Source organism: Pelophylax lessonae (genome assembly GCF_965119305.1).
Source record: "Pelophylax lessonae genome assembly, chromosome: 1".
Taxonomy (NCBI): Eukaryota; Metazoa; Chordata; class Amphibia; order Anura; family Ranidae; genus Pelophylax; species Pelophylax lessonae.
The window spans coordinates 794,016,835-794,042,669 of record NC_138768.1 but is presented as its reverse complement, the minus strand read 5'-3'; the positions used below and the strand labels follow the sequence as shown (position 1 = coordinate 794,042,669).

The 25,835-nt window shown below is 41.4% G+C and overlaps 1 protein-coding gene across 1 annotated transcript in view; it reads right to left on the bottom strand.

The window, feature by feature from the left end:
- Positions 1-25,835, bottom strand: part of STK32B (serine/threonine kinase 32B) — a 391,673-nt gene that overhangs the window by 77,420 nt on the left and 288,418 nt on the right. Inside the window, exon 9 of the mRNA XM_082263144.1 lies at positions 25,700-25,825. Within this exon, the coding sequence (XP_082119270.1) occupies positions 25,700-25,825 (126 nt within the window). The remainder of the gene's footprint in view (positions 1-25,699; positions 25,826-25,835) is intronic.

Genomic DNA, 25,835 nt, shown 5'->3' with positions numbered 1-25,835 from the left:
ACTATGGGAGCAACGGTGCACGACTTGTCAGGCTGACCAAGTCGCCTGACAAGTCGTACCAGTGTGAATGGACACTTATTCTTTTTCAACATGTTTGTTGTATATTTTGTTTAATGATATTTTAAAAAAATGTCCAAAATAGTAACTTAAATAGGAGAGACTGTCAGGAAGGACATTCCTATAGACAGAATGGCTCTTCTAGACAGCTTCCTGTGCATAGGCTACGCCATTGCTCAAGTGCGTGCACCTATTGCTTGTATTGTAATCAAGGGGGCTATTTCAACTGAGCCTGTGCTGTGCTTCAGTGCTGTCTTGTCTACAGCGTTCCAGTGTATACCTGCTACCTGTAAACCTGCATCTGATTGCTGTTATCGACTCGGCTTGCCTTGACTTCTCCTGAACTCTGCCTGCATTGACCCCAGCTTGTCTTTGACCACGCTTCTGCCTGTACATCAGCCCTGATCCATCTGCCAGTGTATGACCCAGTTTGCCTGACCTTTTTCCTGCCTATTACCCTGCTGGACTGCCTGCTGCTAGTCTCTGCCTACTTTCCACTGGTGTCCATCTGGCATTCCTACTTCGCTGCAACCTGCTGACGGACTCGGCCTGCTCCTGTCTCCTGCTCAGTGGTGTCCATCCGGCATTCCTGCTCTGCTGCAACCTACTGACAGACTCAACCTGCTCCTGTCTCCTGCTCAGTGGTGTCCATATAGCACACCTTCTCCGCTGCGGTCCACCGATGGTTTTCCCCTGCTTGATCCTGACAGTTCTTCCAGCTACGCTACTATCAAGACCAATAGGCACTCGTTCCACTCTGCACTCCTGTGCTACCTGTCTGCTCTATCAGGGGCCCCGAGTCAGAGGAGCAAGAGAGGTCTTCCTCATCGTATCAGGCTCTTCTACCAGTTATGTTACAGTAACACAAGGATCACACAATGTTAAATGCACATGTTGCTATTTGGACCTTGATTTTTTTTCTTGTTGTATAAAACAAAATCAAACGACAACAATTACGTTTTTTGGTAAATTTTCTTAGACATAGTTGGTGTGTTTTACTATTGTTGTTGTATTTTTAACTTATTGTTACAGTGGGGAAAATAATTATTTGATGCCCTGCAGATTTTGTAAGTTTCCCCATTTACAAAGAAATAAAGGGTCTATCATTTCTACAGTATCAAGGACGTATTTTAAATGACAGAGACAAAATATCAACCAAAAATTCAGAAAAACAGAAAAAAAACACAATACAAATGTTATAAATTGAGTGGAAGTTCAGTAAGTAAAATAGGTATTTGATCCCAAAGCATAACAAGACTTAGTACTTGGTGGAAAAATCCTTATTGACAAAAACAGAGGTAAGACGTTTCTTATAGTTGTACACATCTCAGGAGGAATTTAGGTCCACTTTTCTGTCGCTTAGCAACTTGAAGTTTCAGCTCCTTCCATAAATTTTCTATAGGACTAAGGTCTAGAAACTGGATAGGCCACTCCATGACCTTAATGTGCTTTTTCTTGAGCCACTCCTTTGTTGTCTTGGTGGTATGTTTTGGGTCATTGTCATGCTGAAAGACCCTTCCATGACCCATCTTCGGTGTTCTAGCTGGGAGAAGAAGGTTCTCATCCAAGATTTTACAATACTTGGCCCCGTCCATTGGCCCCTCAATGCGGCAAAGTCGGCCTGTACCTTTAGCAGAGAAACAGCCCAAAAGCATAATGTTTCCAATTCCATGTTTGATGTTAAGGATGGCGTTTTTAGGGTCATAATCAGCATTTTTCTTCCTCCAAACACGTTAATGCCAAAGAGCTAAATTTTGGTCTCATCTGACCACAGCACTTTCTCCCAATCATTCTCTGAATCATTTAGATGTTCATTGGCAAACTTCAGACAGGCATGTACATATGCCTTCTTGAGGAAGGGGACCTATGGCAGCGTATTGTGTTACCAATGGTTTGTTTGCGGATTGTGGTACCAACTGCCTTGGGATCTTTCACAAGCTCCTCCCGTGTAGTTCTAGGCTGATCTCTCACATCTATGATAACAATTATAGACCCTTCATTTCTTTGTAAGTGGGCAAGCTTACAAAATTTGCAGGGGATCAAATAATTATGTTTGCCACTGTACACTGTATGTTACAAAACAATAAACAGAAACAAAATATACAATAAAATAAAGATAAAAGCAAAAGAAAAAATTAGTTTTAAACTCAAATAAACAAATAAACTACAAAAGTGGATAAAAACACTTAGAATACAGAAAAGCATTAAACTGCCATTTTTAAGCACTTCAAATCCTTAAAGAAAATGTCTCAAACTACTATACCCGTATATACTCGAGTATAAGCCGACCCGAGTATAAGCCGAGGCCCCTACTTTTACCACAAAAAGATGGGAAAAATCATTGACTCGAGTATAAGCCTAGGGTGAGAATGCAGGGCGGCGGGCATGGTACAGGAGAATGCAGGGTACTGGCATGGTACAGGAGAATGCAGGGTACTGGCATGGTGCAGGAGAATGCAGGGTACTGGCATGGTGCAGGAGAATGCAGGGTGACTGGCATGGTACAGGAGAATGCAGGGTACTGGCATGGTACAGGAGAATGCAGGGTACTGGCATGGTGCAGGAGAATGCAGGGTACTGGCATGGTGCAGGAGAATGCAGGGTACTGGCATGGTACAGGAGAATGCAGGGTACTGGCATGGTGCAGGAGAATGCAGGGTACTGGCATGGTGCAGGAGAATGCAGGGTACTGGCATGGTACAGGAGAATGCGGGGTACTGGCATGGTACAAGAGGATCCGGGGTTGTGGGCATACTACAGGAGATGCAGTGCTGTGGGCATGGTACAGGTGGACCATGCCCGCAGCACTGCATCCCTTGTAGTGTGCCCGCAGTCCTGCATAATGGCAGGTAGTGCAGCTGTTTCACTTACCTGTTCCAGATGCGCCTTCATTTTAAAAATGGAGCCGCCCCGGCACCGACACGTCATTGCGCACGCGCCGCCGCCCCTCTTATACTTTCGGCTATTCCCAGCCTCTCCCGAGCGGTGGCGGCGCTTGCGCGGTGACATGTATGCGACGGGCGGCACCATTTTTAAAGCTTAAGCCAGTTGGAGCGGCCAGGGACTTTTTTTTTCCCTTGACTCGAGTATAAGCCGAGGGGGACGTTTTCAGCACAAAAAAATGTGCTGAAAAACTCGGCTTATACTCGAGTATGTACGGTAATTTTGCTTTCTGCATTGGTTTCATGTATTTTGCCTACAACAGATGTCTGCAGACATGTTGGGGATTGTTTACTTTTTGTACCCTGTGTGAAGCAATGAGCAAGGGTAGGTCAACTACCACAGTGATTCTGGTGCTCTGACAAGTGGAATGTCAGTTGTGAGTGTTTAAATAGCAACTGGGATCAGTGTTCAACTAGGATTTATGGACCCTTCTTTGATCTCTTATCCTTACCTCCCCCTATTCCTCTCCCTATTCTCCCTCCCCCCCCCCCCCCCTCCAACCAAACCTGCTTTTCTTTTACAGTCTTTTTTCTTCCTTTTTCCTCAGCTCATTCTATCTACTCTCCTTCCATTACTACAGCACAGGCCCAATGGCATTGTATCCTACTTGATTGACCCTTTCCCCCTCCATAGGCATGATAATTGCATTTCCACTTTAGAAGGGACTTTCATTTATTAGTACAACTGCTACTTTACACTAACCAAATAGATCATTAAGCACCTTGACAAGCTGTAGTCATTTTCTCATTATCTCTCAAACCTAATCTACCAATTTCTACATTCTCTACTTTCCTAATGAATATGACTATGTGTTTTTACATGCATGTGATCTCAGCATTCAAATACTTTTAAAAAGCATATACTACGCAAATTTAGAAATGCAATAAAAAAATGTGTGAAGAGGCGCATGCACGGAGCTCTCCAAGATGGCCGCTTAAGCCCGGAGCTCCGCGCCAGCCCGGCATTACATCCCGCCCTGAGCCGGTGACCAGTCACTTTCAGCGCCCGGAGGCACAGGATTGACAGCACGCTGCTCCAGGGATCCGGTACATGTCCCAGAGTCGAGTGAGGAGGGACCTCTGACCGCAATACCAGGCCGCAATAGCGGAGACGGCTCATTCCAAGATGGCGGATCCGGCGCCTCAGACAGCGGAGATGGCGGAGGGAGATCACACACAGGCCATCCCTGCGACAGGCGGCCCTCAGCACTTCATTCCACGGGGCACAGTGAGTACGCACTTGCTTCTCACCCCATCTTCAGCATCCACGGAATCCCTGTTGGGAAGAATGGTGGATGACTTCTCACTGTCCCCGGCCTGTGACTCCCCCACTATATGCCAGGAATGTCCTGGCCTACAAAGCGCCATTAGGCCTGACCTCCCTATGCCAGATGATATCATCACAAAGATGTCGGTCCTCCTGGACACAGGGCTAACCCAAATAGCATCCAAAATCACCTCTGAACTCAGGATTGACTTCCAAAACCTGGGATCCCGCAAGGAGGCGATCGAAAACAAATTGGACATGACAGTAGCTAAAACTAACCAGCATACGGGTCTGATCCAAACTCTACAAGAACAATTGGACTCTGCCTTACTCAAAGCGGAGGACTTGGAAAATAGGTCGCGCAGGGAAAACTTTAGACTGAGAGGACTCCCAGACAAGGTCACTGATATTCCTGCAGCTATTCACAGCCTGATCAAAGATCTCATCCTGGAAATCCCGGACCAAAAGCTGGAACTTGATAGAGCCCACAGGGCCTTAGGCCCCCCTAGGAAGGACGGTAGCCCTAAAGATGTGGTAGTTAAACCACACTTCTATACGGTAAAAGAGGAGATCATTAAAAGGGCCAGGAATGCTACACAGCTCACCTGTCTAGGGCATCAGGTCCAAATCTTCTCGGATCTAGCCCCATCTACCATCCAGAGACGAAGAGCGCTGAAACCCCTACTCTCCATCTTATCGCAGAAAGTGATAAAGTACTGGTGGGCCTTCCCTTTTGCTCTCAAGTTTTTTTACAGGAATAAAACCTACTCATTCTCCAGTCTCCATGAGGGTGAAAGGCTACTACTTCATTTCAATCTTCTACCACAGTCACCGGAACAACAGAGTCCATCTACCAGTTCTGGCTCCTCCAAATGCCCGAACCCGACGAGCCCTCTGACGCCCCTGTGGAACAGATCCAAATTCAAGCGCTCCAAGGACTGTAATCCTCCATGAGCTTCCCAGCTATTCCTCAGCACTCTCCATCTATGAGGATGCGGTCCTCCAAGGTTACTTCTCTCTGAAGTTCATTTTCACCCTGGTCACACCTGACTCTCTAACTCACCAGTTGGGTTGCTATGCCGATTGAATCCCCCCCCCCCCCCATTCTTGTTTTTGTTTTTCTATGAAAGATTCCTATTTTTGGCTTTCTTTCCTCCTTCATCATATTACACTGAGGGGCCAGGAACGTCCAGTGCTCCTAACGTATTTTTGTATACCTTTGATATCCTCACCTTGACCCTATATGGCATACCTGCAACCATTCTCAACCCATACTTGTTACAAGTTATTGTTGTCTCTAAGTTTAGTCATGTATTCTGTTGGTTCACCCATTCATGAATGCCTTTGGTGTTCCTTTATTATCTTTCAGATGGGCGGGAGCCCTGCCGGAGTGGTCGGATGACGCCTCCACCTGTCACCGGGAGATTCCCTTTTTATCTTTCCTGTGTGACAAATCTGGGGGACGGGAACATGTCTACATCTCTGAGCGGATTGATGCAGACCACAATCCGCTCACTGGAGTCCTTTTTGGACATTGGTCTCCCACTTTTCTTTCTTATCTTCCTTCTGATCTCTCCCTCCCCTTTCTCCCCTACAGCCGTGCTCCGGAGTGGTGGTATCCCATCTCGCAACATCCCACGATCTACTTTGTCACGAACTCTCAATGACCATAGTGTGGAAGGCGTACAAGGGGTAAGTGGTTTGCTATGCCATGGGCTTCCTCCTTACAGGCATGATGTCTTCTTCTAAGGTCTCCGTTCCACGTCTCCACATAGCCACACATAATGCTCAGGGTCTCAATTCACCTCTGAAACACAGAAAAGCGTTTCAGGAATTACACCATAGGAAAATTGATGTTCTTATGCTTCAGGAAACGCACTTTCCGAAAACACACCAAGTTCCCCACCTTCTACCTAGCAAATGCAGAAAACAAAACACGTGGTGTCGCCGTTCTATTCGCCAAATCTTGCAGATTCACGTTTAACTCGGAATTTGCGGATACGGATGGTAGATTTCTTCTAGTTAAGGGCACGATTGATGGACAACTATACTCTTTTGTGTCTTATTACGCCCCTAACCACAATCAGTTGCAATTTTTTCAATCTATGTTCAAAAAGCTCCTCCCACGCTTGGAGGGCCACATCATTTTTGGAGGTGATTTCAATACAGCTTTCGATTTTAGCCTGGATAAGTCCAGACCCCCGGGATCCCAGTCATTACGACCCCCTAGGCATAGCATGAGACTAGCCAAATTGCTTAACCAAACCGGATTGATAGATTGCTGGAGGGAATTAAATCCCACAACCAAAGATTATACTCACTTCTCCCACCCACACCAGACGTATGCACACATAGACCATATCCTAGTGTCCTATTCCCTGCTCCCGTATATCCACTATGCTTCCATTAAAGACACGGTCTGGTCGGACCACTCAATAGTGGCGGCTACGATTTCCCAACCCCATCACGCTAATGCTACTTTCCACTGGAGAAATTGAAAAGGCTATTTCTGAATATGTCCTCCTTAATGATACTGGGGACACCTCCCCAGAGGTACTTTGGGCAGCTCATAAATCCACTATTAGGGGCAAACTGATCCAATTGACCTCCAAACTCAAACGAGACAGACGGGCACATATTGACAAGTTGGAACAAGATTACTCTACCCTACTTTCCCAACACAAGGCTAATTCCACTTCAGTCCCCATACACATACTGGGCGAAACCAGGGCTGCACTTAACCTAGCTCTCACCGGCTCCGCCGAAAAGTACCTGAGATGGTAGGGAGCCAAATTTTATCACCACAGGGACAAAATAGGCTCCATGCTAGCCTCTAAACTGCGACCCCAAGTTCATTTGGCCCACATACCTAAGTTTTTCATTCCAGGGGGCCAGAAATCTCAAAATCCCAAACGCATATTACCGGCCTTCGCTGACTTTTTTGAAAGGTTATACTCATCCGATAGGACAGGAGTTGATCCCGATCTGGATGATTTACTTTGTGATCTCCCCATCCCTACCATATCTACTAAACACAAAGATGTGCTTGAAGCGCACTTTACGGAGGCGGAGATCGCATCGGTTATCAAATTGCTTAAATTGGCATAGGCCCCCGGTCTGGATGGGTTCTCTAATTTATATTATAATACTTTTCAAAAATCTTTAACCCCTCACCTAGCCAGGTATTTCAACACCGTACATTCTGGCAACCCATTAGATAAAGACAGTAACTCAGCCTTCATCTCAGTGATCCCCAAGCCCGACAAAGATCCTGGAGAGGTAAGCAACTATAGACCTATATCTCTGATTAACAACGACCTGAAAATCCTAACTAAAATCCTAGCTAATAGGATGGCCTCTTTTATAACTACATACATCCATAAGGATCAAGTTGGATTCATGCCAGGCGGGCAAGGTCCGGACCAAATTAGAAGGGCAGTAGATATTATCGCAGAACTCCGATCAGGGTGGGATGGCTCGGGGCGCCAGGAAGGACTCCTGCTTTCAGAATATTTTCAGAAAGCATTCGACTCTGTTGAATGGCCATACCACTTCGCGATATTAACCAAATGGGGATTTGGCCGCAAATTCATGGGAATCATGTGCTCCCTATACTCAACACCCTCAGCTAAAATTAGGTATCAAGGGTTCTATTCGGATCCTTTCCCAATCTCCAAAGGCACAAGACAGGGATGCCCCCTCTCACCGCTAATTTTTGCAATAGCAATAGAAATTTTTGCATTGACTAAACGTGCGGATCCCAACACCAAAGGTGTCTTCTGCGGGCCTTCCGAACACAAATGTGCTCTTTTCGCGGACGATCTCCTGTTATTTGTCACGTCTCCCACTACTACCCTCCCGAACATTTGCTCCTTACTAGACAAATTTGCAAGAATCTCAGGCCTAAAGGTGAACTTTGCAAAATCCTCCATTCTCAATATCTCGGTTAAACCCAGGAAGCCCTACGTCTAAAATCTTCTTTCAAGTTTAAGTGGAGTGAGTCCCACGTTATCTAGGCATAAACTTATCCTCCAGAATAGAATATCTCTATAAATTGAACTATACAGCAATCTATCAATCCTTGGGGAGGGAACTGGCGCACTGGTCCTCCCATAACCTATCTTGGCTGGGTAGAATTAACTCAATTAAGATGAATGCACTTCCTAGACTATTATATCTCTTTAGAGCCTTACCAGTCCCCGTACTCAGGGATCAGCTGAAAAAATTTCAAAATACTGTACTTAAATTTATCTGGGGCAAAACGGGGCACAGATTGCACCGCAAGGTACTGTTCAAGCCAAGAAAGCAAGGGGGACTGGGCGTTCCAAATTTTTGGGCCTATTACCAGGCAGCAAGGCTAGCTCAACTCTCGATAGTGTATTCGCGGTATGAAACCCGGACTGGGTTCAAATGGAGAGACAGGCAGTACCCACGTACACATTGGACTTCCCTCTCTGGACCTCTTCCAGACAGAGACCATCCATTCTAGCCCCCACACTTTCAGCATCTTTTACACTTTGGGATTCCCTAAAAACCCTCCTGGCTTTGACATCCCCACTCCAACTGCTCTCACACATATTCAACAACCCAAAATTCCCACCGGGATTGAACATCAAAGCATTTCAGTGGTGGCTCGATAAGGGTCTCTATCGTATAGGGCAATTCTTCACTAATAGGGGCCCTTTCACTTTGAAACATTACTACGACAAACTAAAGATGCCCAAAACGGAAACCTTCAGGTTTCTACAAATCTCTCATTTCCTACAATCAATTTCTGTAGGGACAACTCCCCCATTATCCTTTACGGCTTATGAGACGTGGTGCGGAAACTCGGAGGAACAAAGGGGTGGCATATCACTGATATATTTATCACTAATGTCTGAAGGATCTAAACTACCCTATATGGAAGCATGGGAAAAGGACTTGGCGGAGTCATGGGAGGTAGAGGAGTGGGGAAATATGTATTTTCGTTCTTTTAAAGGAATCAAAAACATATCCCTGATTGAGGCAAACATAAAAGTGTCCACTCGTTGGTACTTGGTGCCTACGTGAGTTCATAAAATGTTTCCCTCCTCTTCTCCCCTATGTTTCTGAGGCTGCCAGAGTCCTGGTAATATGCTCCACATATGGTGGGAATGCCCACAGCTGAGAAGCACATGGAATAGAGTATTCCACATGATCTTCAAAGTCACCGGACTTAGAATCCCCAGACAGTCGGCCATTGCCCTGTTGAATTCTAGAGTGCCAAAGATACCTAAACATACGCAACAACTAATATTTTTTTATTTTCGTGGGTGCCAAAATGACGATTGCTGCAGCCTGGAAACAACGATCTGTGCCTATAAGGAAAATCAAAAATAAAATCACGTGGATCATGTCACAGGAGAAGATGGTGGGCACCCTGATGGACACGGTAACTAAGTTTGAAAAGATTTGGGAAACATGGGCGGCTTACTTAGGAATATCTTTTGTCCCGGGATTAATTTAAGCTATGAGGTTTGGACGTGCCTCTCCGGAGCGCGGCTGTTCTCCCCTTTCCCTTGTCTTTCCTTCACATTTTGCTCTCCTCGCTTTTTTCTTTCTTCCTTTCTTTTCAAAACCTGGGTCGGTCAACCTCGGGAGGGTTTTCACCTGGGTTTCTGCTCACGCTATCCCCCCTCCTTTTTGCTATGTTCACGGAGAGGGGGTCATGGATAGGATGTCGCTGTTTTGCTCATTGCCTCTTATGTTGTAGAGGAGATTGGACAGCCTCTAAATGGACTAGACTGGATTTAAGCTATGCTAGAATTCTTTTTCCTTTTTTTTTTTCACTTTGCCAGTTTATATTAAGTACCACAGCTCCCAGAGACTTTTGTTGTCTTATATCTCATATCTAGAGCAATTTAAGCTTGGCAAACAATTTTGGACCCCTTCTCTTGTAACTATATTATGTAACCCAGTTTGCAATTGTTGCGATTGTTATATTCTTTCTGTTCTTGTTCTTATTATACCAAAATAAAAATTTTTGAAAGTAAAAAAAAAAAATGTGTGAAATAAAATGCAACTTGGGGCTCACTGGACTAAATTCTAAGAGATCTTGCTTGTCATGATGTTCTGGGGTATAACATTACAGAGCATCGTGGACAGGTAGTGATACCGGGTAAAGCCATAGTCAGGCTTTCTGTGGCAACTGATTTGTTCTCTTCTTTCTTGTTGTGTAATCTTTTATTTCAGTTTTCAAATTGCAACAGATCAGAATTACAAACACAAAATTAGACTCAAGGGGTTTACATCAGGGTACATACATAGAGAAGCAGACCCACTGTAAAATAAAATAAAGTGTAAAATTCAATGATAACCACTTGGTATTAACAGTAATACCGCATATACAGTGGAACAGCAATCAAAGACTTGCAGAAATCAAATGGCCAAAAATCAAATGGTCAAAAGACTAGAAATTGAGATTTCTCTTCAACAGAAAGGTGAAGAAGTATCCCCTGCATTCCCCACAGAACTGGGCTTCAAACCTAGAGTAACAAAGGATCACAAAAAGAGTGGCGATGGAATGGATGGAATGACAAAAACAAAAAGGACATAAAACTAGAGAGAAGGGAGAGCTAAGGAATCCAGATCTGAAAAAAAAGTCAATTTGTCACAAGTTTCACTGAGGCAATAAAAAACATAGGGCATAAGGTACACCCAAGTTGCCCATTTTTTAAAATAAAATTTGTCATATATGTGCTGAGGTATAAACCCATTCCTCTGCTTCATTTATATAATTTACTTGTTTGATCTAGTTCTCAATTGTGGGTGTTTATTCCAGAATATGAGGATTGGACCTTTGGCAGCATTTAATAAGTGGGGGATAACATTTTTCTTATACGCTCCAACTGAGAAAGGGGCAATGTGAAGGAGACATTGTGCCGGGTCATTGGTAATTTGCACTGTAGTAATATCAAAAACTTTGTTTCCTGATTTGACTTAAAAAGGTCTAATCTTGGGGCACTTCCACCATATATGAATATGTGACTTTTGCTGACCCCAACCTCGTATTTGTCGGAGACTGAGGCATATGCTAAGGCTAGTAGCTTCGGGACACTGTAACACCTTGTTAACATTTATAATTGATAACTCCAGGCATCCAGTGGAAACTTTCCATATACCTCTTCTAATTCCTCCAGTAGGAGCAATTTACCAAGCTGCAGGAATTTGAGGCAACTAGTGACACCATCAGTTGTCCATGTCCTGAAGAAAGGCAAGGATTCACCTGGAGGGAATCACGGGAAACCACCCAATGGGAGAAGGGGAGATACAGGTGGAGACAGAGCCTCCTTTTTAATAATGGTATTTCAAAGTATGAGTAGTAAGGAGGTGGTATCTGAAAGACCTCAGTGAAAATGTGGGACCCATGGGGCATGTGCTAAGTTATAGCTCATCATTTTTTTCTCAAGGTTTACCCAGACATTTGATTCAAATGGTGTCTCCAACTGAATATTCAGGTTAAAGCCACTGCCCTATAACAATTTCCCAAGTTAGGGAGGCCTAGTCTGCCTTTGGATTTAGACCACATAAATGTTAGATATGCCAGCCTAGGCTTAGCATTTTTACACACAAAATACGTTAACATCTGCCTGACAATGGAAAATAAGTTTTTAGGAGGCACAATGGACACCATCTGCAGGAAAACTTTCATTGTTATGATATTAATTCTACCTAACCATGGAAAGATGGCTTCATCCCATCCTTCCAAATCTTGTTTTATCTTTTGAAGCAAGGGGAATGTAATTTTCCTCATACAATCTTGTCAAATTTGAAGTTAGGCATATGCCCAAATATTTTATGGACCTCTTGTTCGCTTGTACGCTTATTGCAATTTTTTTTACCAAAAACATGTAGCAGAAAACAAATTGGCCTAAAATGTTAAAAAATTTTAATTTTTTTTGGGAATGTCCCATAGCACAATGGGAAAAATATTGTTTTTTTTCCACAATTGTCGCTATTTTTTTGTTTATAGCGCAAAAAATAAAAATCACACACGTGATCAAATACCACCAAAAGAAAGCTCTATTTGTGGGAAAAAAATAAATAAATTTTGTTTGGGTACAGCGTCGCAGGACTGCGCAATTCTCCGTTAAAGTAACGCAGTGCCGAATCGCAAAATAGGGCCTTGTCATTAAGGGGGCAATTCCTTCTGGGGCTTAAGTGGTTAACATCCACCAGCCCTGTGATGTTGTCGTGGAAGAGGACTCCAGTGGCAACCTGTGAAGCTCTGGTGAACTCCATGCCCAAGAGGGTTAAGGCAGTGCTGGAAAATAATGATGGCCATACAAAATATTGACACTCTGGGCTCAATTTAGACATTTTAACTTAGCGGTTTACTCACAATTGTTGCCAGTGGTTTAGACACTAATGGCTGTGTTGGGTTATTTTTAGGGGACAGCAAATTTACACAGTTATACAAGCTGTACACTCACTACTTTACATTGTAGCAAAGTGTCATTTCTGCAGTGTTGTCACATCAAAATATTTAATAAAATATTTACAAAAATGTGAGGGGTGTACTCATTTTTGTGAGATACTGTATATTATATTATAAGTCCATGAAGTCAATATGTGAATCCAGTCACCTTGTTCATAAACAAGTACAATAAAGTGCTCAAATTCTTTCTCCAGTTCATCAAACGTGCTCCACCACTCATCTGACCAATCAGGCCAACAAGCAGCCTACAAACGTTATAACTTAGAACCAGCCATTCAGACAGCTACGTCAGCTCCTTTCCTGTTGGATCCCAATGTTACTCAAACTGTATATCATATGTCGAGAATAAAAATGTGGCGGTGCAAGACCTTCCTGACTGGGAGAGCTGTTTATGTTGGTGCTTAAGCTTTGGATTTGCCACTGCTTCAGATAAGCCTGGTTATGTGTCTGTCCTGGTGCCCTCTGTTTCCCACACTGATCTACATGATTTTAACTGTATGTGTGCTGTACATTTTTGTTAATAAATCAGTGTATTTTATTCCAACTTGGATCCTGTCTTTCTGTTGTTTGTTCTATAACTTGGAGGTCTAAATTCTGCTTGTGAGCATATATATTATCTCATAGGTGGTGGTGTAGGTGAAGATCAACGTTGTTTCTGCATGCTCTGGAACACTGGGCATTTTTTGAAGAAAACTAATGCTGAATTTAGGAGACTGCATATAACACTGATATATGTTGGATCACATAACTGTGGTTAAAGGACTTTTTTTAATATTGAAAATGGTATTTGGTGTAACACAAGAGACATGTTTCCTTTGTTGATTACTATTGCACATATTTAGCAGTGCCCAGTTTGGACCATTGCTTCCCCCCCCCAGGTACATCACTGTGCACAGTGATTAGGTAATAGTTAAAAAAATGTGAGCTTTAAACAACTGAAATCACATATACAATATTAGAAAGAAAACTTTTTAGTTCACTTTATTTCTTTAGAGGCCAAGAAACAATTTGTCAGCTAAGCTAGTGCAAAAGGTAGAAGACAACCTTTTCCCCAGGCTGTAGATGCTTTACAAAGAAAATTACCTGCAAGATGTTGAAGATCTTTTGTTTTCTTGAACTTGGAAATGATTTAGCTGATTTAAATAAGAGTGCAACTGGGCTTTAAGGTAAATGTGTGCTAGAGACTCTCTTTGATAACCTTTCCCCTTAAAAAATGGCCACTTGCATGGCACTAATCCAGTGGCAGTTAATATTGTTTTAGGGCACAGCCCTGGAAGCCCTATTAAAATACAAAATTCACACTTTCTATTCTGGTTGCTTGTAATGCATTATTGACAAAGTATTGATGTAAGAGGCAGAAATACAGCCAGGCAATTTGTATTTTTTTTAAAGGAGATAACAAATGACAGCCCTGTTTCTCTTTTCAATGCAGATTTCCTTTACAAATATATTTAGCTGTTTGCTTAGAGCTACCCTTTAAAGCTATTTTCCCAAAAGTAGAAGAAACGTACTTACTACAGGAGATTAACAATAAAAAAACTACTAATGACTTTCTGGGATTAGAGTTTTCTCCAGTAGAACCTGTGGTTTTCCTGCCAGGAGCTGCAGCTGGCACGCAGTCATCAAGTGCTCAGCGGCAGCCAACACTAGCTCTGTGTGCCAAAATGTCTGCTCATTTCATATGCCTCAGATGTTATGTACTGTATTAAATATGCATGGCCCTAATGTCCCTCTCATCTTGGTAAACATGACATTTTGTTGGCAGAAAGTCCAACAAAACTGAATTGCACTGGACATATTGGCAGATCTCTGTGGATACGTGTGATTGAATTTTACATGGCACCAACAGAATAAAGCCTCATGCTGAGACTATATTATGTTCTTTATTTTAACTATAGAGATCTTATAAAATGCCCTAAGAAAAAGTAGAAGGGGAGAAAAGGAGGGGATGTTTCATTGATAATGCACCATGTCAAAAAAGTAGACAATTGCTGGTCTAGAATGACTTTTTCCCTACCAATTATAATCATCAGTGTTGTGGTACTACAGTGCAGGGTACTGGTAACATTTTGGGTTTACAAGAATACGTTGTGCTCCATTGCTGCACCAAATAGCGTCCTGTAAACAAATACTACAGTGCTATTTAGTCATAAAATATAAAGCATTAAATATTCCAAGGTAGTAAAAATGCAATAGGCATATACTGTACTTTATAATGTAGTAAAAATGCAATAGGCATATACTGTACTTTATAATGTATAAAAAATAAAATCTTTCAATTGACTTAGATATTTTTTTACAAGTCAGAAAAAAAGTTTACGCAACTGAGTGATCACCTGAAATATGTCCATGTACTTTACATACATCTGAAAGATTGAAGCACATTGTCAATTTAAAAAAAACACCATGTTCCAACCCAATCAGTTTTTTTTTTTTAACCCCAAAAAACTAAAAAATTAATCTAAATCAGTTGGCTTATGATATTCTTCCAGTAACCATGATCAATGATTAGAGGATCCTGTCTGTGCTCTACCCACCAGTCTTCTGTCTGCCTCTCATCATGGCATTACGCTGGAAGATAAATAAATTATACCCGCACTAGATGTGCTAAAAAATAATAATAATGATAAAAATCTAAAAATTTGCAGCTGCTGTTCACCAGGTAAAAATTACCGGATAGAAGGATGTAATAAAAAAAGACAGCGCTAGCAAAAATGATACATACCAAAATTCATAGACTCAAAAACATATCTACATAAAGTGCACAGTGCTAGAAAGCACTGAGTGAAATCCTTTACAGTGAAATGAAAGTGCACAAGTGCTTATAAATAATCAATATATGAATAAATAAATAAAGTCCAAATCTGTGCAACTAAATGTTCAAAATTCTTAAGGTGCTAATGTGCTGGTAGTGCTGAAGTGCTAGGGTGCTGAGATACAATAAATCCGTGCAGGGTGCCTTAGATCCCTCCAAGAGCCGCACTCACCAGATATGGTGGACCCCTAATAGGGGTCAAACAGGTATGTAATATGAACGATCACCCGGGGTCACAGACCAATCCAGAACTGCCTTAACCTCTTGTTGTAATTCAGGTCAGCACCAGACACTGTTGGACTCAAGCGAAAGGAGTGGACCACACAGTGAAGCCAGTTGGTATAAAGTTTTTTATTTATAGCAACACAATGCTGATGCCTTGACTCACACAGTGTGTGGCAGTCAGTTGAATTGAATGCCAATTCTTCATTTTAATATTTTAGTATAGCAAGGTGCAGTTTTATCAATTTCGCCTTCATTTCCCATGAGAAGACAGCAAAGCCTTGAGCATTTTCCAAAAATAAAGTTGTGAAGAGCTCTAAGTCTCAGCAGTGCACAGATATACATACTTTCTGGAAAATTTGGCACCAAGCAACTGATAATCAACAGAAACCATGTTTATTAAATACACACAAACTGGAGTCTTCTGGCTGATACAGTCCTCTCTGAACATGACATAGTTTGTGAGGTTGAAAAAAGACATCAGTCCATCCAGTTCAACCTATGATGTGTGTGTGTGTTAGTACATTGTATACCCCTGTATGTTGTGGTCTTTAAGGTGCCCATCTAATAGTTTTTTGAAACTATCAATGCTCCCTGCTGACACGACTGCTTGTGGAAGCGAATTCCACATCCTTACTGCTCTGACAGTAAAGAACCCCTTACGTATTTTAATGTTAAACCGTTTTTCATCTAGTTTTAGTTAGTGGCCACATGTCTTATTGTATTCCCTTTCTCTAAAAAATGTGTTCCTTATGCTAGGGTCCTCACCAGTACAGTATTTGTACATTGATATCATATCCCCCCTCAAGCGTCTCTTCTCCAGAGAGAATAGGTTCAGTGCTTGTAGTCTTTCCTCATAGCTGATGTCCTCCATTCCCCTAATTATTTTTGTTGCCCTTCTCTGGACTCTCTCCAGTTCCAGCACATCCTTCCTGAGGACCGGTGCCCAGAACTGGACAGCATACTCCAGATGTGGCCAGACCAGAGTCTTGTAGAGTGGGAGAATAATCTCTTTAATTCTGGAGTGAATCCCCTTTTTTATACATGCCATTATTCTGTTGGCTTTGCTTGCAGCGGCTTGGCATTGCATGCCACTGCCAAGCCTGTATTGATTTTGCTTGGCAAACACATTTCTTAACCGCTTGCCGACTGCGCACAGTATATTTACTGCGGCAGTCGGCCCCGGCCAGGCAGAGTGACGTAGGTCTACGTCGCTCGCCTGTCACTCCTTCCAGAGCCAATAGCGGGCGGGCGCGCGCCCGCCGAGGCGCGCGCCCGCCTCGGCTCGTTCACGGAGGAGTGCGGGAGTGTGACTGGCGGACCCGATGTCCGCCGGTCACACTACGATCGCCGCTACAGCGGGAGAAAGACAGAGCGGCTTGTGTAAACAAGCCACCTGTCAGTTCTCCCTGTGTAAAAGTGAAGATCAAACAGTTCTACTATGTAGAACTGTTGATCTTTGTTTTTACACTAGTAGCCATGTCCCTACACAGTTAGAATCACGCCCCTAGGACACACTTAACCCCTCCCTGTCCAATACTGTTAACCCCTTCCCTGCCAGTGTCATTTTTGCAGTAACAGTGCATATATATAGCACTGATTACTGCAGTAATGTCACTGGTACCCCCAAAAGTGTCAAAAATGTCAGTCAAGGGTCCGATCTGTCCGCCGCAATGTCGCAGTACCGCAAAAAAAATCGCAGATCGCCGCCATTACTCGTTAAAAAAAAAAACACCAAAAATGACAAAAATCTTTCCCTTTGTTAGTAAACGCGATAACTTTTGCGCAAACCAATCAAAATACGCTTTTTGCGATTTTTTTTACCAAACATAGGTAGCGTAAAACAAATTGGCCGAAAATTTTAAAAAATTTTGATTTTTACATTTTTTTTTGGGGGAATTTCATATAAAAAAAAGTGAAAAATATTGTTGTTTTTGCAAAAATTACGCTCTTTTTTTGTTTATAGCGCGTGATCAAAAAATCGCACAGGTGATCAAATACCACCAAAAGAAAGCTCTGTTTGTGGGAAAAAAAGGACGTGAAATTCGTTTAGGTACAGCGTCGCACGACCGCGCGATTGTCCGTTAAAGTCACGCAGTAAAAAATCGCAAAATAACCCCTGGTCTTTTAGCAGGAAAATCCTCCGGTGGTAAAGTGGTTAAAAAGCATATTTGCTAAGCTTTACTTAGCAGTTGAGCAACTGCTGGTAACCTGGAACTGTGGTTAGTACTGTGGTTAGTAAGTGATGCCACTGCACACTAAGACTTACAGTTCTATAAAGTGGTTCCCACAGCTCTAGGGATTCCATACCACATACATCTACATTTCACAAAGTGTTAACAGTCTATTAAGAGCACCAGTGGATATGAAGAAACATTTAGAAATTGTATTTGTGCTTAAACAGTTCCCTGAAACATATACCTATTTGTATTAAATTTACTCTGAAGAATGGCAGGGTAGCTCCTAGTATGTTAGGTTGCCTAGGTATGTGACCTCATCCAAGACACTGCTAATCATGGCTGCTAGGGGTCTATTAATACGTTTTCACCAAAAATTTACACAATTTTCACCCAAGATTCACACAATTTTCAAATAGAATTCTATTAGAAAAATACATGAATCTTAGGTTAACCACTTGCCGACCGCTCACTCGAGCTCTACTGCGGCAAAGTGGTTAGTTCCCGTCCAGTGACGTAGACCTACGTTGCTGGACTCCTCCCCTTGTGGGCGGCGCACGCGCGCTGCCGGAGGCTCGCTCCCGCTGTATTCAGTCACAGCGGGAATCGGGCCAGGATCGGCAGGGGAATCGAGTTTGGAGATCCGCCCGCTTGTGTAAACAAAGCGGGCGGATCTGCTAAGTGACAGACAGTGACAGATTGCAGTCTGTCCCTGTGTCACTCAGTCACCTCCCCCCACACAGGTTAGTAAGCACCAGGCATACATTAACCCGTCCCTCTCCAATAAAATTAACCCCTTCCCTGCCAGTGTAATTTTTACAGTAACAGTGCATATTTATAGCACTGATTACTGTAGTAATGTCACTGGTACCCCCAAAAGTGTCAAAAATGTCAGTCAAGGGTCCAATCTGTCCGCCGCAATGTCGCAGTCCCGCAAAAAAAAAATCGCAGATCGCCGCCATTACTCGTTAAAAAAAAAAAAACACCAAAAATGACCAAAATCTTTCCCTTAGTTAGTAAACGCAATAACTTTTGCGCAAACCAATCAAAATACGCTTATTGTGATGTTTGATTTTCACATTTTTTTGGGGTTGGATTTCATATAAAAAAATGTGAAAAATATTGTTATTTTTTCAAAATTTACGCTCTTTTTTTGTTTATAGCGCAAAATGTAAAAATCGCACAGGTGATCAAATACCACCAAAATAAAAAGGATGTAAATTTAATTTGGGTATGGCGTCGCACGACTGCGCAATTGTCAGTTAAAGTCGCACAGCGCCGAATCGCAAAATGTGGCCTGGACGTAAGACAGCAAAATCCTCCGGTGGTAAAGTGGTTAAATTTGTTTGACAAAATAAAGTTGTGTGAAAAAATTTACTGTATATCGTTAATGATATTTTCAGTTCCATTATACATCTACACGTGCTTTACCTAAACCTTTCTCCATTTTCTTATATTTCTGTAAATGAAGTCTACATTACATTGATGCAGACACAAAATATCAGAAGCCTGATTTACTGAGGCCATAAGCTTCCTTGCTGAGTTAATAATATTTCCAGATAATGCTGGATTGCTAAAATGTTTATGATTTTTAATGTAGTAGTAAGCAAAATTCTAAATACAGTTAATTTCAGTTACAAGCTTAGCCTACTCTTTCAAAGGTCAACTCTTGGTTAAAGTGAGCAGAAATGCCTACAGTACAATGTTAAACTTGTGAATTCATCTATAAACAGATTATATTTTGCAAATATGTTCTAAAGATACATTTGTTGCAGATTCCTAATGACTTCTTTTATATAGATTTACTACAAGTGGGAGCTTCATCTTCATTGACTGGGAACACAAGTTAGTGTTGTAGGAAATATTGCACATCAAGCAACCTCTTAGATGACTCAGACTTATGGCTTTCCTCACAGACTGAATTTCCAGCACAGTAATCCATATCACATTTTGAAGTAGCATTTCCTTTTTATTTGCTTGCTGCTGTCCCATGTTGTGATTATCATATTTTATACAGAGATTTGAAGTAGTGGAGTCTTATGTCATACTATTTATGTGTGGAAAGTTTAGAGTTAACACCCTTTATTGGGTTACTTGTTAAAGATTCAAGCTTTTGCAACCCATTAGGTTCTTTCCTCAGGCATTATACACTTATGTAGCATTATTTTCAGAATTGTATAATGCACAAGAAAGTGTATCTCAACCCTCAGCCTTAAAATAAGTATGGCATACCTCTGCCTAATTATATTTGTTTTGCCACTCTCTATCATGTTTTTCTTTTAATAGCAGTTAAATCTTGCAAAATCCTTGCCACCTCCACTTTTTGTAATAGGGTTGCAATGCTGTGTTTGCATGCGTAAAAAGATGGCTAAAATAAGACTTTAACTTAGCCAATAAATAGCATCCTATCTCTCTGCATCCACAAAATTGTAAATGCTTTCTTTGTCTGTCATCTCTATATAATAGATTGTGACTACTATCCTTTCCTAAAATAAGCCCAATAGTCAAACTTTTAGAATAAAACAAAACACCTACTATTAAACTTTTAGCCAGAAAACCCTGTTCTGTCTATCAAATTTTTAATAAGAGCTTGGCTTCCCCGAATTGTCATCAAAGCCCTTGTCCTTCTTGTTCAAGGACAGTAGCTTACAAGTAGAACCCTCATTGCATGGGGGATGAAGGGTGAAAGTTAGCAATGATGGCAGGGAAAACAAAAGAAATGCATCCTCATCCTGCATCCTCACCATCCTAAACCCAGAGTTGATGATAATGAAGGCAAATCCAAATACAATGGATAACTCTCTGGATTAACATGTTACAATTAGGGATTATCGAACGGTTCGGGTCGACCATCGGTTCGGCCCGAACATTGGGTGTTTGAGGTTCGGCCGAATTTAGAACTTTTTGCCCAAAAAGTTTGGAATTCGGCAACCAGAACTGCCCAAAATGCAATGCTTCAGGAAATGGGCTTTAAAAGCCCGTGATTGGACCAGAACCATTAGCAAAAGCCAATTGAGGGGGCAGGAGAATGCTAGGAATGTGATTGGAGTGACTAGGGGGTCCCTAGACCAATCATTAGTGAATACGCCCCCCAGTATATAAGATCGCCCCGCCATATTCCTAGCATTGTTATACTGGACATGGAAGAGAGTGGAAGCAGTTCTGTTAATTTTACTTTAAAAGTGTCATTTAGCTATTTTTAGTGTGAGGAAAGGGATATCTAGTGTAGTTAGAGTGCTCCTTTACACTTAAGTTAGCTTCAAAAATTGAGTTTCTGTAGGGAAAGTGTTAAGTGTAAGGGGACCGTAGTGTAGTGTAGGGTTAACTGGCAGTGACTGCTATGGAAGGGTGACAAAACCCTTCCATAGCAGGGTGACCGCTATAGAGAAATGATAATTTCTCTGAATTGCTTCGGGACACCCATATGGCTTCTCACCAGCCAAGCATTTTTTATGGTGCAGGGGCTGCCACTGCCAGTGCTTTTTTGAGGACATGTTTGATGTCAGACTTGACATCTGAACATGTGTATAGGGGGTATATATAAACATATATGTCTGAATATATACCCCTAGACATATATAGGTGTGATAGTAGCAGAAATAAATGCTTGCGCTAATGAAATCATTTACAGTAATATATTTCTGCTACTATCACACCTATATATGTCTAGGGGTATATATTCAGACATATATGTATATATATACCCCCTATACACATGTTCAGATGTTTTGCCTGCCTCAAAAGAACCCAAAAAAATGCCAAAAAAACGCTAGCGTCAAAAAAAAAATGCCCAGGTGTGTTTTTGCTGGCATTTTTTGGGGGGTTTTGGAGGCAGGCAAAACATCTGAACTTGTGCACAGTACCACTATACACAAGTTCAGATGTTTTTCCTGACTGCAAAGAACCCAAAAAAATGCCTTCTATTAAACCGGCAAGGTGTTACAGCAGCGAAGCCAACCCCCTGTCTGAAAGTTTTCTAATACAAACGATCTTTTTTATGGTTCTGGACATGCTACAGAGCTGAAACTTCACATGTACACCTTTTAGACCCCCCAGATCTGAAATACAAAGTAAAAATCAAAAAATCTCTCTTTTTTTTTAAATTTTTTCAATAATTGGCTTTTTTATCAAAAATGACAATTTTTAAGAACTTTTTTTGTGTGATTTTGTGTCTGGGGGGTCTAAAAGGTGTACCTGTGAACTTTCAGCTCTGTAGCATGTCCAGAACCAGAAAAAAAAAGGATTGTATGTATTAGAAAACTTTCAGCTCAGGGGGTTAGCTTCTCTCCACACCTTGCCGGTTTCAAAGCAGGCATTTTTTTGGGTTCTTTGCAGTCAGGAAAAACATCTGAACTTGTGTATAGTGGTACTGTGCACAAGTTCAGATGTTTTGCCTGCCTCCAAAACCCCCCAAAAAATGCCAGCAAAAACACACCTGGGCATTTTTTTTTTGACGCTAGCGTTTTTTTGGCATTTTTTTGGGTTCTTTTGAGGCAGGCAAAACATCTGAACTTGTGTATAGTGGTATATATATACACACATACATATATTTATGTACACACCTAGACATATATAGTTGTGATAGTAGCAGAAATATATTACTGTAAATGATTTCATTAGCGCAAGCATATATTTCTGCTACTATCACACCTATATATGTCTAGGTGTGTATATAAATATATGGATGTGTGTATATACACCACTATACACACATCAGAACTTGTGCACAGTACCACTATACACAAGTTCAGATGTTTTTCCTGACTGCAAAGAACCCAAAAAAATGCCTTCTATTAAACCGGCAAGGTGTTACAGCAGCGAAGCCAACCCCCTGTCTGAAAGTTTTCTAATACAAACAATCTTTTTTTTTATGGTTCTGGACATGCTACAGAGCTGAAACTTCACATGTACACTTTTTAGACCCCCCAGATCTGAAATCCAAAGTAAAAATCAAAAAATCTCTTTTTTTTTTTAATTTTTTCAATAATTGGCTTTTTTTATCAAAATTGACAATTTTTAAGAACTTTTTTGTGTGATTTTGTGTCTGGGGGGTCTAAAAGGTGTACCTGTGAAGTTTCAGCTCTGTAGCATGTCCAGAACCAGAAAAAAAGATCATATAGGTGTTAAAGTTAAAGGAGGGTCCCGACCCACATCCCTGTTCTACTGAAAAATTATCTTTTTTTTTTCCATGGTTCTGGACATGCTACAGAGCTGAAACTTCACATGCACACCTTTTAGACCCCCCCCCAGATACTAAATCCAAAGTAAAAATCAAAAAATCTCTTTTTTTTTTAAATTTTTCAATAATTGGCTTTTTTTTTATCAAAAATGACAATTTTTAAGAACTTTTCTTTGTGTGATTTTGTGTCTGGGGGGTCTAAAAGGTGTACCTGTGAAGTTTCAGCTCTGTAGCATGTCCCGAACCAGAAAAAAAGATCATATAGGTGTTAAAGTTAAAGGAGGGTCCCGACCCACATCCCTGTTCTACTGAAAAATGATCTTGTTTTTTTTTTCATGGTTCTGGACATGCTACAGAGCTGAAACTTCACATGCACACCTTTTAGACCCCCCAGATACTAAATCCAAAGTAAATTTTTTTTATCAAAAATGACAATTTTTAAGAACTTTTTTTTGTGTGATTAATAGTTAATGGGGCATGACCCAGAACCCTAGGCACTTTTTTGGGGCATTTATTGGGTTTTAGGACTTAAAAATTGTGTTTTTTGATTACCGAAGTTCGGGTCCCATTGATTTCAATGGGGTTCTGAAATCCGAACTGAACTTTTGGGAAATTCGGGTGTTCTGGTCGAACCGAACTTTTCAAAAGTTCGATCATCCTTAGTTACAATGCCATGACACCAGTTTTTTGAGAGGCAAGGAAAGGATCATTTTTTTGCTAATATTAGTTATAACAGGAATATTCTTAGATGGGACTTTTAAAATTTGCTTATATACTAACTTTAAAGAAGACCTTCCATGCCAAACAAACTTGTTTCCCAAGTTCCCTATCCCTCCCATAACACAAATAACTTTAAAGAATAAGTTCACTTTTTGGAAAAAAATAATAAATGCACTCTTTTTGCAGGTATAAAAAGGTGTATTTATTTTTTTATTTATTTATGTAAAGCATTGCCATGCAGGTCCCCAGCAGATCTGCCAGTGTATCTGCTTCCCTGTACATCCCATACGAGTAAGCAGATACAATCTGACAGGAAGCATGAATGATCTACCTTGTCGGCTTGTAGCTTTCAATGAACTACCATGGTGCTATGGAGCGCCGTGGTAATTGATTGAAAACTACAAGCTGACAGCCGCAAATGCTGCCGGACCTTGTAGTTTTCAATGCACATAGCCCCTTTCAATCAGTGATGTGGTTCCACTTGGCTATATTTTTTTTAAATTGTGACGGCTTGGGGGGGGGGGGGTTTAGAAGAACCCCCCTACCTGTCACCGTGGGGATCTGGGGGAGGTGCGTGGGCTGGTTCGTTCATAACATGTTACACCCTGAATATGGGTGTAACATGTTACATGCTACGAAAGGTGAACTTACCCTTTAAGTAGCCCAGAAAAAAAGACTGCAATACTTTTGTGTGTGTGTGTGTATGTGTGGGGGGGGGGGGGGTCGGGTGATGTAACTGCGTTTCACCACTGCCTCCTGGGATAGCTTGGCTTAAAAACCCAAGAAAATACATTCTGGGGCGGAATGCAGTCTCATGGAATTTCGAGCTTCCAGCTCTGCAAGAAATCACAGTGACATCACCTATGCCTACAGAAAGCATTGGAGGCCGATACCAAAGTAAACTATTTTTTACTGTTTTATTCATCTGTTTGTATACAAATTGCTTTTTTAAAGCCATTTGTGTTGCAAGAGCAGGTGGCATTGAAGGATCAGTTTGATTATCACTGGGATGTGCTGAGTTAGCCTTATATAGGATCAATTTTACTGGTCTAACCTATCCCCTACATGCTTCCATTGGGAAATGAGTCTGTAAATGTAATGAACAAAAATGGCTGCCGCTGTGTACATAGACATTTATAAACCAGACACTGAAACATGGTTTGGTTTTTCAAACCTTAAAGGGTATTTCCACTTTTTGCAGCCAAATTGTGGTAATACCTACTTTATATTTGATACATGTCCCCATTCACATAGCATAACTTAAAATATATTTTAAAATCGCAGTTTACCTTTTCAAATGTTCTTTTCTGGTACTTCCAGCAAAGAAAAGGTCTAATTAGCTTTTTTCTTGTTATCAGGGTGGTTGGAAGCTGCATTTACCATAATCAACCCTGTCTGAAGGCAGATAACTGTCTGTCTTGACAAAAGGTTAAAGTTTTAGGAGATGGGCTTCTCAATTGTATGTTAATGAGAACTGGACTCAACCAATCCCCAGCCCAGCTATTAGGACAGATCATAGTGAGCTAGGTGAGAGATGCTTACAGTTAGCCATGACACCTTCTCCTCAGAAACATCTAAAAGTTAAAGAATTTTTTTTTTTTTAATTTTTGTTTTAGGTATGCTGTGTGAAAAGAAACACATAACAAACACATAGTGGAGTTTTCAAAACTCTACCTGCAAAAGTGGAAATACACATTAGCACCCCCTGATAAGGTTGGCTGGTCTATATATACTGTACCTTTAAAATACAAAATTGGTGTATGATAATTATACACACAACCTAATAACAAACATCAAACCTTGACCAATCGCAATTTTCAATATATATAATGACATCATTGTTTTAATTCTTTAAAACTCACATTTGGGACAAAGCTTGGTGTCAGTGATTTCTCCAAAACGGCATCCCAGTTCATATCAGCCAGGTAAGGGGAAGTCTGAATGTCAGATAAGGATGAATAGCGGCACTCTGGGTCCTTGTTAAGAAGCTGCAAAAAA